The sequence below is a fragment of the Centroberyx affinis genome, unplaced genomic scaffold (assembly GCF_046629955.1).
Source record: "Centroberyx affinis isolate AG114_WGS23_722 - 3 ecotype Tasmania unplaced genomic scaffold, CSIRO-AGI_Caff_v1 ptg000987l_1, whole genome shotgun sequence".
Lineage (NCBI taxonomy): Eukaryota > Metazoa > Chordata > Actinopteri > Beryciformes > Berycidae > Centroberyx > Centroberyx affinis.
Window position 1 is genome coordinate 76,891 of NW_027279554.1, and position 19,784 is coordinate 96,674.

At 41.2% G+C, this 19,784-nt stretch overlaps 2 protein-coding genes across 2 annotated transcripts; both read left to right on the forward strand.

Moving 5' to 3' along the window:
- Positions 1–1,145: 1,145 nt before the first annotated feature.
- On the forward strand, positions 1,146–4,574 carry LOC139646538 (collagen, type XIX, alpha 1). The gene is made up of 6 exons (XM_071522436.1): positions 1,146–1,197; positions 1,437–1,520; positions 1,945–2,077; positions 2,558–2,954; positions 4,165–4,248; positions 4,563–4,574. Exons 1-6 carry the CDS (start codon positions 1,146–1,148, stop codon positions 4,572–4,574), a joined length of 762 nt encoding a protein of 253 aa, XP_071378537.1.
- A 437-nt stretch (positions 4,575–5,011) lies between these two features.
- On the forward strand, positions 5,012–19,784 carry col9a1b (collagen, type IX, alpha 1b). Its single transcript, XM_071522441.1, has 32 exons — positions 5,012–5,086; positions 5,572–5,634; positions 5,748–5,783; positions 5,908–5,970; positions 7,305–7,358; positions 7,897–7,932; positions 8,293–8,316; positions 8,456–8,509; positions 10,772–10,825; positions 11,027–11,059; positions 11,153–11,209; positions 11,324–11,377; positions 13,127–13,180; positions 13,325–13,378; positions 13,520–13,573; positions 13,659–13,712; positions 13,824–13,877; positions 13,959–14,012; positions 14,138–14,191; positions 14,893–14,937; positions 15,047–15,100; positions 15,194–15,247; positions 15,347–15,400; positions 16,651–16,722; positions 16,969–17,004; positions 17,160–17,204; positions 17,334–17,366; positions 17,480–17,626; positions 18,137–18,191; positions 19,147–19,335; positions 19,426–19,503; positions 19,579–19,784. The coding sequence occupies exons 1-32, from the start codon at positions 5,012–5,014 to the stop codon at positions 19,782–19,784; spliced, it is 2,049 nt and encodes a 682-aa protein (XP_071378542.1).

Below are 19,784 nucleotides of genomic sequence, written 5' to 3' on the forward strand. Positions count from 1 at the left end.
CAGCGTCTCTTGATTTTCAGTTTGAACAGCGAAGACAATACATTCTGAGTAATGTGGAGCCATAGAGACACAAAGAATGTGGGATCCCAAGAGTGCTGGACAAATAAAGCCACCATGTTGTAACATTATCTTCTGCACAGCTAATTTAATTCTTGTTACATAGTCCTCAATTATATATGTGGAACTACAAATGTGATTTGGTAATTGTGAGACTGAGGAAGCATGAGTCTTCCATCTGAGTTGGATGGAGGAGAATTCCTGTGGAATGTGGGGCTGATGCTGTTCAAGCTGTTGACGCACCCCCACTGCATGACAACAGTCTGGACTATAAGAGACTCACTGTAAACTTCAGCTTGTCAGTCTTGCTGAGGCAGCAGCTATCAAGGGTCTTGTTCTCTACTGGAAGCCAATCTGAAGAAACAGGCAGCACAGGTGCTTTCATTTCCAGACCACGCTGTTAAATGGGTGGAGTCAAAAGGTAATTCATTTGCTTAATAGTGACTATGCCTGTGAATGAGGAGAAATATAATTGATACCAATTCTGAATGACAGACAGGTTGATTCTCAAAGGTACACTGACAGCCACAATGCAAAAGAACATGTTTGCTCAATCATAAAGCATGTTGAGACTTACAATGTCTGATTGCGTTCCAGAAAAATCCTTCTGTACTTATTGTGCTGCTGCTACATGATCCCACAGTATCTCTGCACAGGACTCCATTCTCAGAGTAAGTAGTCTACTGTGTAGGCCTAACTGCACCGCAAGGTAGGTTCAATTCCTGAGATAATAATAGCAGCTCTACATGCATTCCTTATGTGCTGCTACTCTTATCCATATTTAATGATATGTAATTATTGTGGTCCTGTGTAGCTCAGTGGGTATAGGAACAGCACTAACACTGCTGCGTTAGGGGTTTGTTTTCCCACTGGGGCAATACAATGTATGCACTCATGCTGCAGTAAGGCTCTATGGATACAAGTGTCAATACAAGGCTATTACATGTATGCAATGATAAATACAATGCTGGCAAAATATTACAGTGTTATATTATAGAATAACAAGTCATACATTTGAATATATTGCTTAATACAATGCTGGCACTACTTGGCAAGTCAAGAGAGGAATGATCTGTTGTAGCTACAATATGTGGATCATCCGTTCAGACTTGATAAAGAACTTAGACTTCCTGTCCAGATGTGTGATAACAAGCCGATGTAGAGTTTGGGTGTTAAACAGGAACCCGCAAACAATCACAGATAGCCTAATATTTATTTAAGGAAGCAGGGCAGCTTTTCAAACACGGACTGATTTTACTAGCCTACTCGCCAGACACACGCACACGCACGCACGCGCACACACACACACACACACACACACACACACACACACACACACTTTGACTACTAACGGGCTGTTTTCTCTTTCCACCTTGCAGCGGTGAGATTTTCATCAGAAGTTGGTATTCAAATCGAACAGGCCACGTGCCCGCAGGTCAGCGTCGGGGAGGATCGTTTCCCAGGTGGAGCCACTATAAGGCCCAATCCCAATACACCCCTTGCCCCTACCACTAACTACAATAACAGAGTTTTGACTGCGTGTTTATTTGCCCTTCCTGCAGTGAAGATCCTATTTTAGAAGGATATTAGATCTACACAAATACAAAAACTTTAAAATATCGTGCCACTGCCTATTTCAGAAATGATATAAAAACACACCATAAAGCACGATAAGGTCACTATAAACTCGGTCTTGATGACCACAAACACATTGTGAGCCCTTATAGGAACATTATAGTCAAATCATAGGAAATAAAACTGCTATAATGTATAAACCGCAGACACAGTAGCCTACAAGTCCATATTGGAATATTACAGGGATTTTGACTGATTTTTCGTCAGGGATTTTGCACTTATCTAATTTACCTTCTATCCCTGTACCGTCAGGATTTTACATCATGTCCCAGTTCCACATTGCTGAGCTGGCAAGAAGAGGGACTGTGAAAAAGGTGGCCGGATCGTCTCCTCAGCATGTTGCTTATCAAATAGGCCCAGCGTTCAACTTCCGAATTAACACAAGGTGAGTGTTGGTGCTTGGGGGGCGTTGAACGGAGTTATAGGTGAACACTGACACCTACTGGTTTGGTGTGGTTGTCTGGTTTACCCTGTCCATGGTGCTGAACATCAAAGTCAGGGCCTATCTGCACGAAATCAGCCCTTACGAAAAATAACTCTAGTAAATCTGTAGGCTAATACAGAGGGATACTATACTAATATTCATTCATTTATTCAATCACAGCAAAACTATAACTCCATATAGGATATTGATATTATAGGCTATAACAGTATAATATTATTAGATTATATGGCCTATAAAATGACTATAGTGATACATAGAAGATATATAGCTACCATAAAAAAGTACACTATGGTCACTATAAACCCTGAGAACCACAGACACATAAGTATATAGGAATATAGTGATTTTCTTTAGGGAGGACACAAGTTGAGGCCCAGTAGAGTCACTACGATAAGCATCTTTCTTCCCTCTGTGTTTCAGATCAGCTTATCCACTGGGACTACCGGAGGAGTTTGCCTTTGTGGCGGTGCTGCGCATGAGTGGCAGCACCATCAGTAAAAACTGGAACATCTGGCAAATGCAGGATGTGAATGGTGACGAGCAGCTCGCCATCAGACTCAACGGAGAGTCCCGGTCCCTGGAGTTCTCCTTCACCGCGCTGGATGAAGGAAGGCAGACTCTTGTTTTCACTTCCCTGACATTTCTGTTCAATTCCCAGTGGCACAAAGTCCTGCTGGTCGTCAGCAAACACACCGTAACTCTTTTCGTGGACTGTATCATGATCGATTCTCAAAACATCCCACCTCGAGAAAAGGTCAGCCTGGATGGCTTCACGATGATAGGGAAACTGAAGGAGAACCCGGTGATGGCAGTTCCAGTAAGTTTGTTAACTCATTGTTAGTTTAGTTAGTTAGTTTTATTTTTGTAGCTAATAGCCTGGGCCTAAATGAAGTTGTTCACATTTGAGTTCATTCAATAGTCTAATCGGCTTAATAGGCTGCAGTAGGCTACACCGACATTCAGACGTAGGCCTCTGGACAGCCCAGCGGTTCCCAAAGTGGGGTCCGTGGACAACCACGGCCCCCTGAGGAGGATTCAGGGGTCCCCAGCAAAACGAGGAATACTTTAATTTCACTTGGCTATTATTTCTCTGCATATGAGTTAGTATAATGAGAGAATTATAAAGGATGCCTATTTTATCTATTCATAGTATTCCCATGATATCATTTGCATTTCCTACAAATATGGTGCCTTACAATATAGACAGTTAATTGGCTGTGGCTGTCGTTTGATTATAATCACCTGTTAATTTATTACAACCACCTGTTATTTTCCTACCAAGATGGCCGTGTGATGATGTAACAGATGAATAGGTTCCCACCACTGTTACCTCCCCATCTTCAGTAGACAGTTATGTAATTATAACTGTTATATACACATTTGTCAACAAAACCTTCTCAGATGGGGGTTAAACATTAAAATCTTATCTTTTCGGGTGTCCTTGACATGTAAAAGTTTGGGAACCCCTGCTCTCGCCAGCCTGTTAGGTCTGTCTGTCCCCGGCAGTGTCCAGGGAGTCTGCAGCTGTCCCTGTCCACTCTGGCAATTCCCACAGATATGTGGAAATTGTAACAAGGTCCAGTGAAGGGCATGACCTGTGCACAGGCCGTGCATATTGAAGACATGCAGGCTACAGTAGCACACTATGGAGCTCAGATGCATGTTTTCCAAAGATTCAGGTGTTGAGATTATTTTTGTGCGCAATTACGCACGATTAACGTGAATTCACATTTACAAAAATGCTTTGAACACATCATAACTCCTGGTAATTGAGCGTCTGTTGCCATGCAATTGATTCTAGCACTCATAATTCGGTAAATTATTCGGCTAGTGAACCATGAGCTCATTTGAACCGGGATTTAGCCCAATCTTCCCAAATAGCAACTTTAATTTATTGTGTAAACATAGCATGCTTTATACTTGCAGCTCGTAATCATACAAGACTAACATGTTTTAGTTTAGGCATACGCACCGTCGATCTGTTATTGTGTTGTGTTAATGTGTTTTTTTATTGTTTGTTTTTTCAGTTTGAACTACAATCAATGGTGATTCACTGCGATGTGACGCGACCAAGGGGAGAAGCTTGTAATGATCTGCCAGGCAGGACGTCGGTAAGGAGAGAAAACAAAACCTATAGGCAATGTTCCCACTGTCAGCCTTAAACAGACTGCATAATGAATTATAGCTGATGTCATTTGAGTCTATACGAGGTATCATGCCATCGGTAAAAAAAAAAAACCCAAATAATTCATGGACGTCAAGCCTAAATGAGTGTAGAGTTTATCATTACAATGGAAAGAGCAAACAAGTATTTATTTGGAAGTCATAGGCCTAAGGCTATAGCATAACGTTACATCTAGGCTATCTAAATTCACATCAAGGGAGAATCCAGGATCAATATTCCCTCTAAATTGTGTGCGTCAAGGTAGTTTGTTGACCCACGTCTAATAATTGATCTAATCTTGTATAATATCTTTTCAGTCATTAATTGCTCTAATTGTCCCCAGAAAATGAGTCGATATAAGTGGGTTTGGATGCAAATGACATTAGATGAAGGGACGTCGCCATATTTAAGATTTAGTGAACTGAAACAATTGGTCATGTCAGACCTTAAATGACCCGCTGCTGCTGACTACTGGTCGTCTCCCCGGTGTAACCCCTCCCCTCCCGCTCTCCCTTTGGAAACCCTCCAATCCCTTCCTAAAATCGAAGCTGGTATGAATATACATGAGCCCCTGATGGCTATGGTACCTCGGACGGTCTAGATAGTTGAAGCGGATTCAGTTGGGTTGTTTTGTCGGGGGCTCCGTCAACCCAACGAAACCCAGAGAAAGGACTAAAAATTGTTTTACCTTTCCTGCCAACGGGGAGATCATGGTTCGGGCCCCCGGCTTTCGAGGGCCACTTCTGGTGCTATTCCTGCAGATTGTCCTTATCTGCTCCGCTCAAGTAAGACTTACTCTCTTTCTCTTTGTTTGTCTCTCTTTCTGTTGTAGATTGACGAGGCAGAGCTGCAGGTGAGTGTTATCCTGATGCTCGTGGTGTATAATAACATTCATTTTTCTCAAAAGCCTACTCTTACGGGTAGAAGTTCAAGATGACTGTTTTATTCTATTAAGCATCTATCATGGAAAAAAGCTTAAGGTGCTCGACTTCAGCCTGGTGTTGCCATTTTCAGCTTCCCGTTTTGCAAAGTGCTATCTAGTGCTTTTGAATTTCTGAAATAAGTCACACCACTATCTCTTTATTTCAGTGTATTCCAGAAACAGTTTGAGCTTCTATAAGACTGTAAGGCTGTGCACCTGCTCCCATTTTTTCCACTTTCAAACTCGGCTGTATCAGTGCATTAGTGGCAAAGGTGGAAAAGGCAAAAATGAGGATCATTTTCAGCAATTTAAAGTGACATTCCCATTATTTTGATCTACTTTATCCAGAGGAACCAAGGAGCTACTGGCCCTCCTGGACCTGCAGGTGTCCCAGGAATTGATGGCATTGCTGTAAGTCCTCTCAGTTCTGTATTATTATCCATATCATGTGACAGATACTTTGAAAATTGTTCACCATGTGTGCTATCTAAAAGCATTCAAGCTGTTTTGTTTCATTGTTTCAGGGGGACAGGGGAGCAGAAGGCGAGGACGGCCCTCCTGTAACTATGACATTTAATTTGAATTTGAAATCATTTATTTAATTGCTTTGATTTGTGGCCTTTTAAAAAAAAAAAAAAAAAAAAAAAACTTGAATAATGTTTGTATTTGGAATCTCTGTTTTAGGGACCTGATGGAGATTCAGGTAAACCCGGCTCTTCAGGATTGCCAGGAATACCTGGAGCTGATGTGAGTTTATTTTAGACACAGTTTTTGTTATCAATCTTTTGTGTTTGGCTGCATTGTTGTTCATAGTTAGTTGGCCACGATGAGGTCTACATTCAAGACTCAAGAGGGCAAAGGGTTGAACCTCCAAGTATGTTCCTCCCACCAAATAGGTTAATACGTTCTTAGTTATTACAGTAGGCCTATGAAATTTCCGATTTAGCACAGGATCTTGGGGCAAAGTGTGCAAAAACGTGAGGAATTTATTAAACAGGGGGAACGAATCCAAATTTCCTTTGTAACATGGCACTCATTTTGTCCAGCCAAGGCATGAGTGTAATTAACTTTTGCTGCCTTCAGAGGTTAAAGGAAGGTTAGGAAAACAGCCACACATAATATTGGTGCTGAATGATTATAGGCTGACAAAGACAGGCATTTTTTTGGTTCCCTTTAAAGTTTTAGACAGATAGAGTATTGATTAATATTGAAGATTAATGATTCTTTCAAAAATTTGCGTTGTTATTTCTGTTATTAATTCTTCCAAACTGTTATCAAATCTATTGCTTATTATACAGTCATCATGATTCATTACAGTTGTTATACCTTGAGTGCATCTAGCAGGATTTCTAAAACAATGCCAGTATTGTTGGTTGCTTTCTGTTGGTGTCTCCTGTTGAGAATCCTCAACATGGTGTGGAATGATTTCTGTCACTGGGTTTGTTTGAAATGGGCCAAAGGAATGCTGCTCTCCACTTGGTTTACAGTCTGAGAGTTTTCACCTCTGCCCTGGTGCTGACTCTGCTGTGTGTCTGTTAGGTTGAAGACTGTCTGGTGGAGGTCATGATGTGTCCAAAATACTTTTGGACTAGATGAAATGATAGGGTGTTGCAGCATAGATTTCATAGAAGAAGAAGAATATGGAGCTGATGTCGAGGTCACATATAATCCCACTGAGCTTTGATTTCGATGTGACTGATGAACATGAAGCTGCACTCCAGTATTTATTGAAGCACTTCAGAGGGGGGGGGGGGGGGTTAGTCGAGTTAGCCCACTCATGAATATTAACATCATAGTGCTCCTCCCACAGAAATATGGCCATGTACCACTGATGTAAGACATGGTGATCTAATGCTGACATGACAAAGCAGCAGTTTCAAATTCATAAAAATAGACAGAAGTATTATTACAGAAGAGTAGTATGTTAGAGGTGGTTTATTGCAGGTACATTTACGTTGCCCATGATTTTTCAGCAAGGTGATAATGCAGAGGTTGAAGAGCGCTGCTTAGCCCCTTTCAGCAGAAGGTGCTCTAAGGTTTGTTATGATGTATTAGTTAAGCCTGATCTCTCCTCTCTGCAGGGTTTGACCGGCCCTATTGGAGATGCCGGGCCTGACGGTCCCCCTGGACAGAAAGTGAGTGACTAATGAGCCTTCCCTTTTCCTGCTTCAGAGACTCTCGGTGAAATGGTGCCAAGCGGCTGTCCGGTCTTTTGGCATGACAGTGAGAGTTACAATGCGTAAAGCAATTCCTCATGACAAATGAGACTTAATCCTGCAAGTGTTCTGTGTAATCTCCGTGGGGAATGAAGCCCCAACATCGGTCCTCATTAAGCTAAACATTGCTGGGTCAAGTGTGCCCGGGCTCAGTCATGGGATAAGCTGGAGGAATGTTAACTCAGTCTGTCTGAGGTCTCAGACAGCTTTATTTTAACCGAACACAGTATTTATCTCAATGTACATACTGAAATGACTGAAATTTGGAAATGTGGTGTTTGATATGATGAAAGAATTTCTATTTGGAAAAACACAATGTTAAATTCATAATGCATTGTTGTCACGTTTATTATTGTTTTTGCTGGGGGAATAAGATTAGTTTTATATTCTATTCTCTTTGTCTCACTTGTATAATTATCCAATTTTCTGTGTTTTTCTGTTTTTCTTTGATCTGTAGGGTGAACCTGGAAAATCTGGACCTCGTGGATCAGCTGTGAGTTACATTTCCTTTCTGAACCTGTAAAATCAAGCATCAGATCCAGAGAGGTCTATCAGAAAGCACATAGTCTAACATGATGTTTTACCTCCTAGCCAAAGTTTTACATTCTAAATTGTTGTCCAGTAAACTTACAACATAGGATGAATGATTTTTTTTTTAACCAGTATAATGATTTATGTACATGAATGCAATTCACAAAGACCAGGTACCAAAATACTACATAGATTTGCGTATAATTGAATCTTAGCAACTTTTGACAGTTTGTAAAAAGTAAATCTCTGGTCTTGAAGTTGTCATAGTATTTCTTGTCATGTGTCCAGCAAATTGAGTCATTGTGTGTTTGTCTCTATTTAGGGTGTTGGGCCAGATGGACCCCCTGTAAGTCATTTAAGTTACATGTTATAATGCCAATGTCAGTGCTATACTTTATATTCTAATACTTGAATTTAGATAATCTTTGTCATAATTGTGTTACCATTGAAATATACCAACACTATGTAAATGTGACTTTGACCAGGGACCGCCGGGGCCTGGAGGACTTCTGGGTGAAGTGGGCAAAGTTGGGCCACATGTGAGTACAGACAGACAGACAGACAGACAGACAGACAGACAGAAACACAGACAGAGCAACTGACTGTTACAGTGTGTTAATTATGGACTCAAGACCAGAATATAGACCGGTTTCTCTACAGCATCATAAACTATCATTGATTAGTAAGAGGTAAGAGGGCAGACTTCATTGTTTGTTAGCCATGCTAGCAAAAAGTGGAAAGATGGTCAGTCTTAAGTGAACAATGTGTCAGGGGAAATTGTGACAATAGCAGCAGCAGTGTTATCATCATCGAGTCCCATTGTATTCTTTAGAGCAACAGTTTGCGGGGGGACTGTGTTGTGTTTTATTGAGGATACCTGACTGGCTCAGCCCAGTACTCTGGTAAACAAGAAACCTGTCTATGGCAATTTGGAAAGATCTTCCATCGTTGCTAAGTCATAGTTTGATTCATATAAAGCATGATGTAATTGTACTGTAATGAGTGTCAGGTCCCTGCTGAACTGACAGAGATAGATAGAAGCCTTTATTTGATCAGCTAGTCTCACTGAGATTGAGATTTCTTTTTCCAGAGGGACCTGAGAACAACAAAAACGTGTTAGACAAAAAAGGACCATTCAGTCACATGTTACTGTCAACAGTCAGGCAACATACAGAGACAAACTAAAAAAAACAGTCACAACGGGGACAATAAAGTATACAACTACAAAAATAGAAAATATCAGTGATTAAAGCATTCAGGGGGGGCTAAAAATTATTATTTCAATGTCCTTTGTAATTCATTCCATTTATAAGGTGCATGGTACTGGAAACCAGTCTTGCCAAGGTTAATATTTATGTGTGGAGTATAAGACTAACCAGTCCTGTGACCTGGTACTGGATTTAAAAGCAAGTAGGGATGAGAGATACTGGGGTAGTTTCAGGAGTAGAGCTTTATAGATAGACACAGTGCAATGAAGTTCCCTTCTTTTTGCTAGAGAGGACCATCCTACTTTTTCATTTTATTTACAACGGTGAGTGTGAAATTTATTTCCTGCGATAAAACGCAGGTCACTGTGATAAACTGCAGCCAGGGGCTTCAAGGTAGAAGAGGTAGAATGCAAGTACAGAGCCAAAAATCAAATACTGACATGACAGTGGACTGGACAGTGGTTTTCCTACAAAGAGAAATATGGCGACTGAAAAAGAAACCTCACAAGTCTATGACAACACACACATGCTCACACACACTGTATACAGTATATAGTCACTCAAAAAGTATTTAACCCCTTAACTTTTTGCACATTTTCTTGTGCTATTAAGGAATTTCAAATTCATTTTTTACACGTTACGTCCTAAGAAATGCTAGAGATTTATGTGAAGCTAAAAAAATCAATTAACAGAAATATGACATTTAAAAATGTTTACCTTCAGTGTTTCATCTGACTAAATTGCCTCAAGAATTTTTTTTTGGTATATTTCATATTGTATGTCACCCAGAATTCATCTTGAGTTTATAGTTAAGGGCTTTGAATAATGTTTTCTAATTTTGCCCTTGGGTTATATTAGCCAATATCAGTGTGCGTTAGACTCCATCACACATGATTATGAAATACAGTGTGTAGTTCACTTACTTCAATTACCATTCTCCTGTCACTATATGTGAAAGCATGGACTTCCACAGTAAGATTAGACAATTAAAAGTGCCCTGAAAGTGTGTTTTAACATTTAGCAGGTGGGTGATGAAGTTTTTTTCTCTAGAACCTATTCCCCCCTGTATCTATCTGTTTATCTATATTCTGAAGCAGAATCGACACTACTACCTAAAATCTGATTGAGTGCATTGAAAGGACCTGGTATCAGACGTGTTAGCTGTGTCAGAAAGGCAAAATTGAAAGGAAACTATTGTTCAACACGTAATTACCACCTTATGAATATGACATGAAAGACACAGATAGAGATAGAGTTGGATATTTTACAGTGAGGTTCTCATTATAAGCTAGTAGTAAATTTATGTTTTTAGGCAAATTTCAATACTTTGATAATACCTTTTATATATCATACCAGAGTATATACTATACCCACTACACCAGAGAAAATAATAGCCAAACCTTATCTATACCAGGAGGCCCAGAGTGATGCAGCAACTGCTATTGAGCCTCTGGATGGAATATAGCTCCAGGCTCGAGTCTCATCTCTCTAAAAGGGTCGTACGTGATAATATTCAGTATCCAGCGATGATGGAGAGAGGGCAACGCATTCTACTTGTGTATTTCTTGACACATTTTCTGTCTCTCACCACAGGGATCCATGGGTGTGAGGGGGCCACAGGGACCTCGAGGACCAGCAGGGCCCAGAGTAAGTAGCACAGGCTAGACTTAATATCTCACCAGGGAACGAGCATGATCCAGGTATGAAACGTCTAGCTCAGTTAGTGATGCCACCACTGCACATGGATGTCCTTTCTCTTATGATTTACCAGCTCATTATTTACCTTGTTGTTAGTCCTGTCGATTGCACTTTGAAGGAGCTGTCTATCATATTTTCTCTCAATTTTAGGGAGCAGCTGGAATGCTAGGCAGTGCTGATCTGGTAAGGCTTTATTTTCTGAAATTTGAGTTTCTGAGTTTTTTGCATGACATATCAGAAATATTATCTGACTTTTACCTTTACATCGTTGTCTAGTGCCCAAACTCTTGTCCACCTGGGACCCCCGGTCATCCTGGCCTGCCTGGCATGAAGGTGAGTAGAAGGGTTGAAGGGTTGATGTTAATGACTTTGTGTTATAAGTTACAGTGTTGTGTTTAATTGGCGCTCCCTCCAGTCTGGCCACATGCTTGTTCTGTATGTTTCCAGGGCCACAAAGGTGTAAAAGGAGAAGCGGGAGAACCTGGGAAGCAAGGGCACAAGGTAAGATGTATTCAATTTAGGGATAAATCCTTGCTTTGAGTCCCATGGATATTCCTGCTCATATGGAACACCCTATAGTAAACATTACGTAGATCATCACAATAGATTTATACTCACATAAAACCACATCAATTGTTACACAAAAACAGGAATTTCTCTTCACAACTCTCACACATGCCACAACGTTCCACATCAGGAAAAAATATGTCCGACTTCAAAGTGAATAAGGGGATCCCTGGCTCCTCCGAGACAAGTATCATTTGCGCCGCTGTATTTCAAGAGGAAGTGATATATGGCTGTGTGTAATGCCTCTGACTCCTTGTAATGCATGGAATATGATTTATTTGAAATGACGTTCAAACACAACTACACTTTCCCCGTAATGTGTCCATGCACCATATAAATGGAAATGAGTCTGGGCCTATCTCCTCTTATCACCTCCTGCCATAATATGATTTACTGTCAGTCTGCGCTCTGTCCCTGGGATTTTCTCCTTCAATGAAATTTTCCTTTTAGGGCGCTTTTGCATCTTTTCCACTCTCCGCACATCCAGAGTTAACACTTGTAACGATGGACTAACCGAATGTTTTGCTGGTGCTGAAAGTGTGTTATTCAGGGTCACTGAAGAAAAATCTTGAAATAGAAAAATCACAAGTATGTTTTTGAAAGAATGCATAGTGGAACACGGTCGTAAAAGGACAGATGTGCTCACTCAGATGCACCAACTGACACCGTGGCCCTCTTACACTCTTCCATGTACATTTTCTCAGAAACATCCAGTGCTGACAGTGAATTTTAAAGTCTTTATTTCCCAAAATACTCTCCTGAGTTAACTGAAAAAATGATAGGATATAATAATAAGATATATATAAGATACTGGTCATTCATTTGCTTATAAGAGAATGAATACAGACATAATTTTTTAAATTTCCTATTGGATTTTTTTCACCCAATTAAATATCCATATCTCTATCAGACCACCAACAGTTGAAGAAATGTCACTCTTTGTATTTGAAAACAAAAACAAAAAAAATCTCATTATTTTGGTTCGCCCTTGAAATACCACTTGAGAGACCCAGGTTTTCCACCCTTAGAGAAAGAAAGATTGTCTTCATTAGAGGAATCAGAGATCAGAAAAAACAACAACCAAACAGAATTAGTAATATGTTGAAAATCCCTCTCGTCTCCGTTTGCTCTGTGATGTAAACAAACACTGACCTGTTTTATCGTGTTCATTTCTGTTGTGCTGTTTGTTCTGCAATATATGATTATATTTACTGTTGACTTGCCTTAATAGCAAAATCCAATAAACACATAATTAAAAAGAGGAAATTGCTTTTTTTGATGCTAGAAAAACATTGACACAGCCTTAGACCCGGCCTAGCTTCTCTCTTACAGGGAACCGCACACTCAGCATACAACTCATTTGTCATTTCCAACGCATAATAATGGTAATCTAAATTTGTGGTGAAACCTTTGCTTTTGCCCCCTTGCAATTCATTAAAAAAATGAGGTATTAAACACATTTCATAATTGCTGCCTCATTTCCTAATAAGCACACAGATAATTGGAGCGCCTATGATACCCTCTATTTTTACATTCCTCCAAAAGAATCGCACCATGTGTCAGGATATGCTTGCATTCTTTTCTACCTGTTAGAATCATATTAATATTGCTGTTCAGTGTTTTGTGTGTTTGACTTGATGCTGTTTTGCTGCTGCTGATGTCATTTATCCATCTCATCCTCAGGGTGAGGAAGGAGACCAGGGAAGTCCAGGAGAAGTCGGATCCCAAGGGCCAACGGTTAGATCCTCCTGCTGATACTCCTACTGTTTTTTCAGATGATATTAAAGCCTTTCAAGTTATAATTTGTCCTTTCATGTGTCAGTTTCTCCTTTTCTACTCACTTAAGGTCTAATTCTACTATTAATCTGTTTGTTACTGCAGGGTCCCCAGGGAATTCGCGGAGCTACGGGAATGATGGGTCCCAAGGGAGAGATGGTAAGTGTTTCTGGGATGTTTGCAGCTTTCATGTCCGTCAGTTTTTGCCGCAAGTTCCTTTGTAACCAGATTCTCTGGTTAGCGGTCTGTAAATATGTTTATCCTTCAAAACAGACTGATACTAATATTATTCTCTGGCAGGGAGCTCGAGGCCATGACGGAGACCCAGGTCCCCAGGGGGTTGCAGGAGCCACTGTAAGTTTGTTTCATTATGTAAATGGTTTTGTTTTCCAGTAAATGTGACGTGAGTCATCTATAATGGTTCCATTCATTATTTCAGGGAGATCAAGGCCAGAGAGGCGGGATGGGCGAGTCTGGGCCTAGAGGTGAAATGGTTAGTATCAGACAACACACATTCAAAATAGTTGATACAACATTTGATTTACCATATTTTCTTTGTACAATTGTAACAAATGGACTAAATGCCTCATTGTTTTGTCTTCAGGGTGTTCAAGGGCCAAGAGGAATCACAGGTCTTCCAGGTCCCAAGGGAGAGGCTGTAAGTGTCCCTATCAATAATGACAAATAAAGCTTTAGGGTTCATATACATTATGTCTGAGGTCGTCCTTTTCATCACCAGGGTTTACCAGGTGTGGATGGTCGCGAGGGTATTCCTGGGATGCCAGGAGCTAAGGTACAGCATATTAGTTTTACAGCAGTGTAACTACAGTTTATGATAAATCTTACTATCCAGGATCGCTTACTTTTCTGTTAGGAGTATTGTCTGCATTTCATCACTATCTGACTGTTTCCCTGCAGGGAGGGATTGGGAAGGCAGGAGCTCCTGGAGAGATTGGGCTTCAGGGACTTCCTGTAAGTATGACCTATGACCCCCGGACATTCAAGACTGACTCTGACTGGATCCACCTGAGAAAACCCCTCACACGCACTTTGCAATACCACAATACAGTATCACCACATGTGCATCACAGTACCAGGCAGCAGTCATGAGAGTTTTATAGTCACACTTATTTGCCGTTATGACATAATATATAATAAAGTTTCTAGAGCTTCATTTCAAGGGAATACTATTACATTTCACCATTTACATGTTATTATACACATAGATTATGCCGTAACACGTCAATTACTGATTTCTTCAGCCAGAAGTTAGAGAGCAGAGTTTCTCCAGCCCCCTAATCTGTGATTAGTCTGATGAAAAGCACTATTGAGAATCAATCGGCAAAGATGAACACGCTGACTGTGCCAGTGTTGAGAATGATTTTCTGGCCATAAGAGTCATTACCTGATTTAAATACTGAGAGCAGCTTTTATCAAATTAAACTCATCTGGGTCAAAAGCTCAAACAAACCCAGCCTCCTTTATGCAGCACAGCTCACAGTTTGACAGCATCATGAATGAATCTTTCTCACATTGGGTTGTTTTCCCCTCTAAGACTTTTTGAAATTTCTGCTTGACCAACCAGACATATTTTCTCTTTGCTATGATGCTTACAAGACATTTTATCCTGGTTCTTGTTGTATCTCCTCAAGACATTTTCTCTGTTTTTACAGGGGCTGCCTGGCTCACCTGGACCAAAAGGCTTGGGTGGCCCTAAGGTTGTTTGCTCTATCAGTGATTAAATATTAACAGTTGTTTCTTGCCCTGTATTTGCTTTTTTTGAACAGTTGTCAAAATCTGAGACTCACTTTGGTTGTTTCTGTACAGGGAGACGCCGGTCAGCCGGGCTTCCTTGGAACAATGGGTTCTGCTGGCAAACCAGTGAGTAGGAGCAACACATGAAGTACTATCATGATTTATGTCTCCTCTGTTGTGTCTGTTGTGTGATCATGTCGTTTCCTTGTCACACCACAGGGAGAGCAGGGAGAACAGGGAGAAGTGGGACCCGTCGGGCCGATCGGTGGGCCTGTAAGTGTTACTCCTGTTTGAATCTCCTTGTTTTAAATCTATTTGTTGGTTCATTTTAGCCACTTTTGCCCTCTTATCATTTCCTTTTCCGTCCTGCAGGGAGATGTAGGAGAACGAGGCCCATTAGGTGCCGTCGGCAAGCCAGGTGCCAGGGTAAGTTGTTCACACACGAGGTGTGGAGCACAACGACATAAATCGCTAAGGAAGACAACACCAACTTTACTTTACTCTCTACAATGATACTCAAAGGATCATTTTCATGTCATTTTCAACCCATCTGTGTGTTTTATTTGGGACAACACACGTTTGTGTCACAACACACGTTTGTGTGTTGTGACCATATGTTGTGACAATATGTGTAACATAATTAACATGTTGTATTAAAAGTGACACACATGCATTGTGATAAACTAGTTACACAACTACACTTCAGTCCTTTTATAGTGTAACTGGAATGATAGTGAAGGTAATCAAATAATGATGAACTTTTAACATACTGTATATTGTAAAATGGGAATTCCATTACTTCCTACATTTTCATGACTTAAGAGTGGTAATTTGATATGGGTATTACAGTATGCGTCTCTAATGACCATAGTAACTTTTGAATTTTGAATGTAGAGCTTATCGTAGATATAAAAGTTTTCTTCATGTTTAGAATGTTTGTATCCAGTGGTGTAAAAAAGTTCTTCATTCTGAGTTTTCATGGATTAAGAAGGCTGCAAAAATAATATTTTCCATCTACTCATAAAACTCTTATCAGTGTGTGTGAATATATACAACATTTGGGTGCAGATCATAAGTAAGTAAGTAACACAAAAGATAGATAGAGAATAGATAGAGGATACACAAACAAGGCTGAAGCTGCCAAACTATAATTAGTACTGACATTTTAGACACCGACGATGACAGAACCTGAAAAGGAGGGAAGCTGAAGCCTCAGACTGTGTGGACCTGGCTGTTGTTACACTGGAATTTCCCAGAGAATAGGCCTAGACTGGATCTCACATGAGAGCTATTTTCACAGTAAGGGGAGACGCCGGACTGGTAACCAGCAGGCTGAAAGAGCTCTCTGTTCCCCTGGCATTCCTCAGATAGATGGTCACTGATCAAAGGTGTGCGGGGCAGGGTGCACAAACACACCCAAGAAAATATGGAGCAATGCTAAGCCATGTTAGAAGTTAATTATGTGCACAATGGGCAGACACATTGTGGCACACAACATATTCTCTTAACTCTTAACCTTTATTTTATATGTTTTAATGAAGAGCTAAGGTGTATTCTTTTTGTTGCAAAATACCCATAAAGAAGGGTTTTTTTATATCCCAGCATATACAGTATACTTAATGTGTCAGATGTGTCCACTCAGACATGATGACTCAAATGAGCTTGGTGTTTTGCAGGGACCCAAGGGTGACCTCGGTCTCCCCGGTCTTCCCGGACCTCCCGGCCTGCCTGGGGTGAAAGGAGAGAGGGTAAGAAAACACTCAAAGACCACAAAGATGTGGTGCTGGAGTATAATTGAACCCCATTATCTTGTACAGTAAGACAAAAACAAAAGCCTGACAGTAACAGATTCTCAGCTCCCTCTAGTGTGGTGCATTCAGATGTTCTGCTGCCCTGTAGAGGCATAACACACAATATTCTATAATTAATCAATAATGTTAGAAATGATATCCACTTTTGCAGTTCATTTCAAGTTAAGTTTTTGAATGTTTCAGGGAGGAGCTGGAGAAGCAGGACCTAAAGGAGAGCAGGTATGAAATCCAAATTCAAAATGACCATTCTCTCCACAAACAATTACATGATAATGACAAACAATCACTGGCATTTATTTGTTTGGCTTTACAGATTTGCGATACTAAGTGGGTCGCTTTACATAAATGATTTACAGACTCATCTATTTTCATAGGGAGAACAAGGTGCTGAGGGAAACCCTGGAGACAAAGGGGATGTTGTAAGTTGTTATGCAAGCACATACACTATTCATTTCATGCAACTATTCAACATTTCTCTCCACAATAGCATCTCACCATACTTTAAAGTTTCCCTGCTTGCCTCCTCTGTTTTGTCAATGTTCTGATAGGGTGAACCAGGAGAACCCGGACCTAAAGGAGCGGTGAGTTCAAACAGATTTACACTCAAATGTCATCTCAATATCACTGTAAAGTATTTGTATTTTGTTGCAGTTGTGTGATATTTATCCGATCTGGTACCTTCCTTTCTGTCAAGGTCGGCAACCCCGGTGAGGCTGGCAACAGAGGACCTGAAGGAAGCCGAGGCCAGCCTGGTATCGAGGGGCCCCCTGGCAGCCCCGGACCACGTGGCATGCAGGGGAACAGGGGAGCAACTGGAGTCCGCGGGTCCCAGGGTCCAGCGGTGAGTCTTGCAGAAAACACTTCACTCTCTGGGGAATCCGTATCAGGATACACATCATAAGTGTCCTTGAGCAAGACGCTGAAGTTTTTGCACCCATCCAAGGCTGTAGTACACCAGGGCCTGAATCCCTACCAGCTTAGGGGATGCAGTTCTTCAGCTGAATCTGACCTCTGACCTCCCAGTGGAGGGAGCAAGCGAAAAGAAAATTTCCGTACGGGAATCAATAAAATCCCAGCACAAATTCTACCTACCGTGAAAACCTTGAATTCCAAAATGTTTTGAGGAAGAAAAGCAGCCTCGTTTTTAGCTTGACCCCCATGCATTTTTGAAGTGTTTTTTATAAGCCCAAGGATGGTAGAAACTTCTCAACCAATAGAGGAGCGTGAGATCCTTCAATTGAAGTGTAATGAAAACTGGTGATTAATTTTCTCATGGCAACAGCGCTATGGAATCTGGATGTGAATGTTACGAGACAGTCATAAAAAACGATTGTGTCATCTTTTCCTCCAGGGTAAAGAACCAAGCGATCAGCACATCAGACAAGTCTGCATGCGAGTCATGCAAGGTAGGGATTGATAATACTTTTTCTTTTTTGACCCCATTTATCTTTCCCTTGTACCTCATTTCACGACTTTAATCTTTCCCAGAATGCCGCATTATACTACCACCCATATAGTCACCCCACTGTTATCCCATTGCTCTGGGCGATTACAGAATAATCTTACGCTCAAAAAGGAGGTCTCATAACCAAAACATGAAATATGCTTCAACCTTTGTTTATTTGATGGATGAAAGACCCCAGATTTCTTTTCTGAGCCTTAGAAATGTTCCACTGAAGTCACAACCTCTGTTCTCTTCATTCTTTGCTCTTACTTCTTCACAACTCATCTCCTAAACTCATGACTTTTTTATACCCGATGTGCTGAAAAATTAATTTCACCTCCAGCAGACTTGCACTTCTCTGCTCCAAGCGAAGAGTCTGCCTGGATAAGAAATCTTAAAAAAAAAAGAGCAGTCAAGCAGCCGCTGCATGAATTTTCATCAGGAGGCTGAAAACTGGAATTTGAAGTGCAAAATACCATGCAGGAAAGAGCCACATGAGATAAATATTAGATCCTCTATAACAAGGATATACATTGTCTGTCACTGATTGCTTGAAATGAGGGGTATTATTAACTTTCTGCTCAATTTACTGCGGTTCTATTGAAAAGGTTGGAAAACACAAAAAGCTCAAGAGGATATCGTGACCAGAGATTCACCTCGCTCTGTTTCACTCTGAAGTACTGAAACTGTTGGACCGTCAACGCCATGAATGCTGCCAAGGGGTTTCAGAAATATGAGTCTTCTTGTGCAGTGGCAAGGCTTAGAATGAAATATAATTAACAGTCTTTCAGTTTTTAGCTCTTGAAAATTCCCTCGATGATATTTAACTGTAATTGATTAGATGGGATTAATGTACAGTATTGTTGCCTGTTTTGCATGTTGCCGGTTCATGCTCGTCATTTTCTTTCCTCCAACAGAACAGCTGGCTCAGTTAGCTGCTAGTCTAAGGAGGCCGGAGTCTGGCGTAGCTGGTCTACCTGGCAAACCTGGACCTCCAGGTCCTCCTGGGCCTCCAGGAGACAATGGCTTCCCCGGGCAGGCCGGCACAAGAGGCCTCCCAGGACTCAAAGGGCCACCAGGACTTTTGGGAAACAAAGGACCCAAAGGTAATGGATTGATTGTCAAGAGTCAGTCCTTTTAATTCGAAATGAAGCTTAAAACTAGTTCTAATAACATAATATGTGTGTGTGTTGCAGGTGAAATGGGTGACAGAGGTTCCAGAGGGCCCACTGTGCGAGGGGCTAAGGGTCAACCAGGACCTCCCGGCCTGCCTGGTCAGTAGCGTTCGCCTTTTTAAATTCTGCTCTTGTTGAATCTGATTGTTACTAATCCGTTTTTTGCGATCACAGGTGAGCCAGGGAAGCCCGGTTACGGTCAGGACGGACGGGACGGAGAGAGGGGACCTCCAGGCGTTCACGGACAGCCCGGTGTGCCCGGGCCTCCCGGTACGGCTGGTCCCAACGGTTACTGCGACCCGTCAGCCTGCAACCTCCAGGCGGGGGCCGTCCACCAGTCTCTGAAGGACTCGAATCTAAAGGGGCCCGCAGGGAATTGA

Excerpts from the sequence above, each read along its gene's own strand:
- LOC139646538 (XM_071522436.1), top strand. The coding sequence starts at position 1,146 with ATGTGGATCATCCGTTCAGACTTGATAAAGAACTTAGACTTCCTGTCC. Across the intron at positions 1,521-1,944 it reads CGGGGAGGATCGTTTCCCAG|GATTTTACATCATGTCCCAG; the intron begins GTGGAGCCACTA and ends CTGTACCGTCAG. Across the intron at positions 2,955-4,164 it reads ACCCGGTGATGGCAGTTCCA|TTTGAACTACAATCAATGGT; the intron begins GTAAGTTTGTTA and ends TTGTTTTTTCAG.
- col9a1b (XM_071522441.1), top strand. The coding sequence starts at position 5,012 with ATGGTTCGGGCCCCCGGCTTTCGAGGGCCACTTCTGGTGCTATTCCTG. Across the intron at positions 13,181-13,324 it reads TCGGATCCCAAGGGCCAACG|GGTCCCCAGGGAATTCGCGG; the intron begins GTTAGATCCTCC and ends TTGTTACTGCAG. Across the intron at positions 15,248-15,346 it reads TCGGGCCGATCGGTGGGCCT|GGAGATGTAGGAGAACGAGG; the intron begins GTAAGTGTTACT and ends TCCGTCCTGCAG.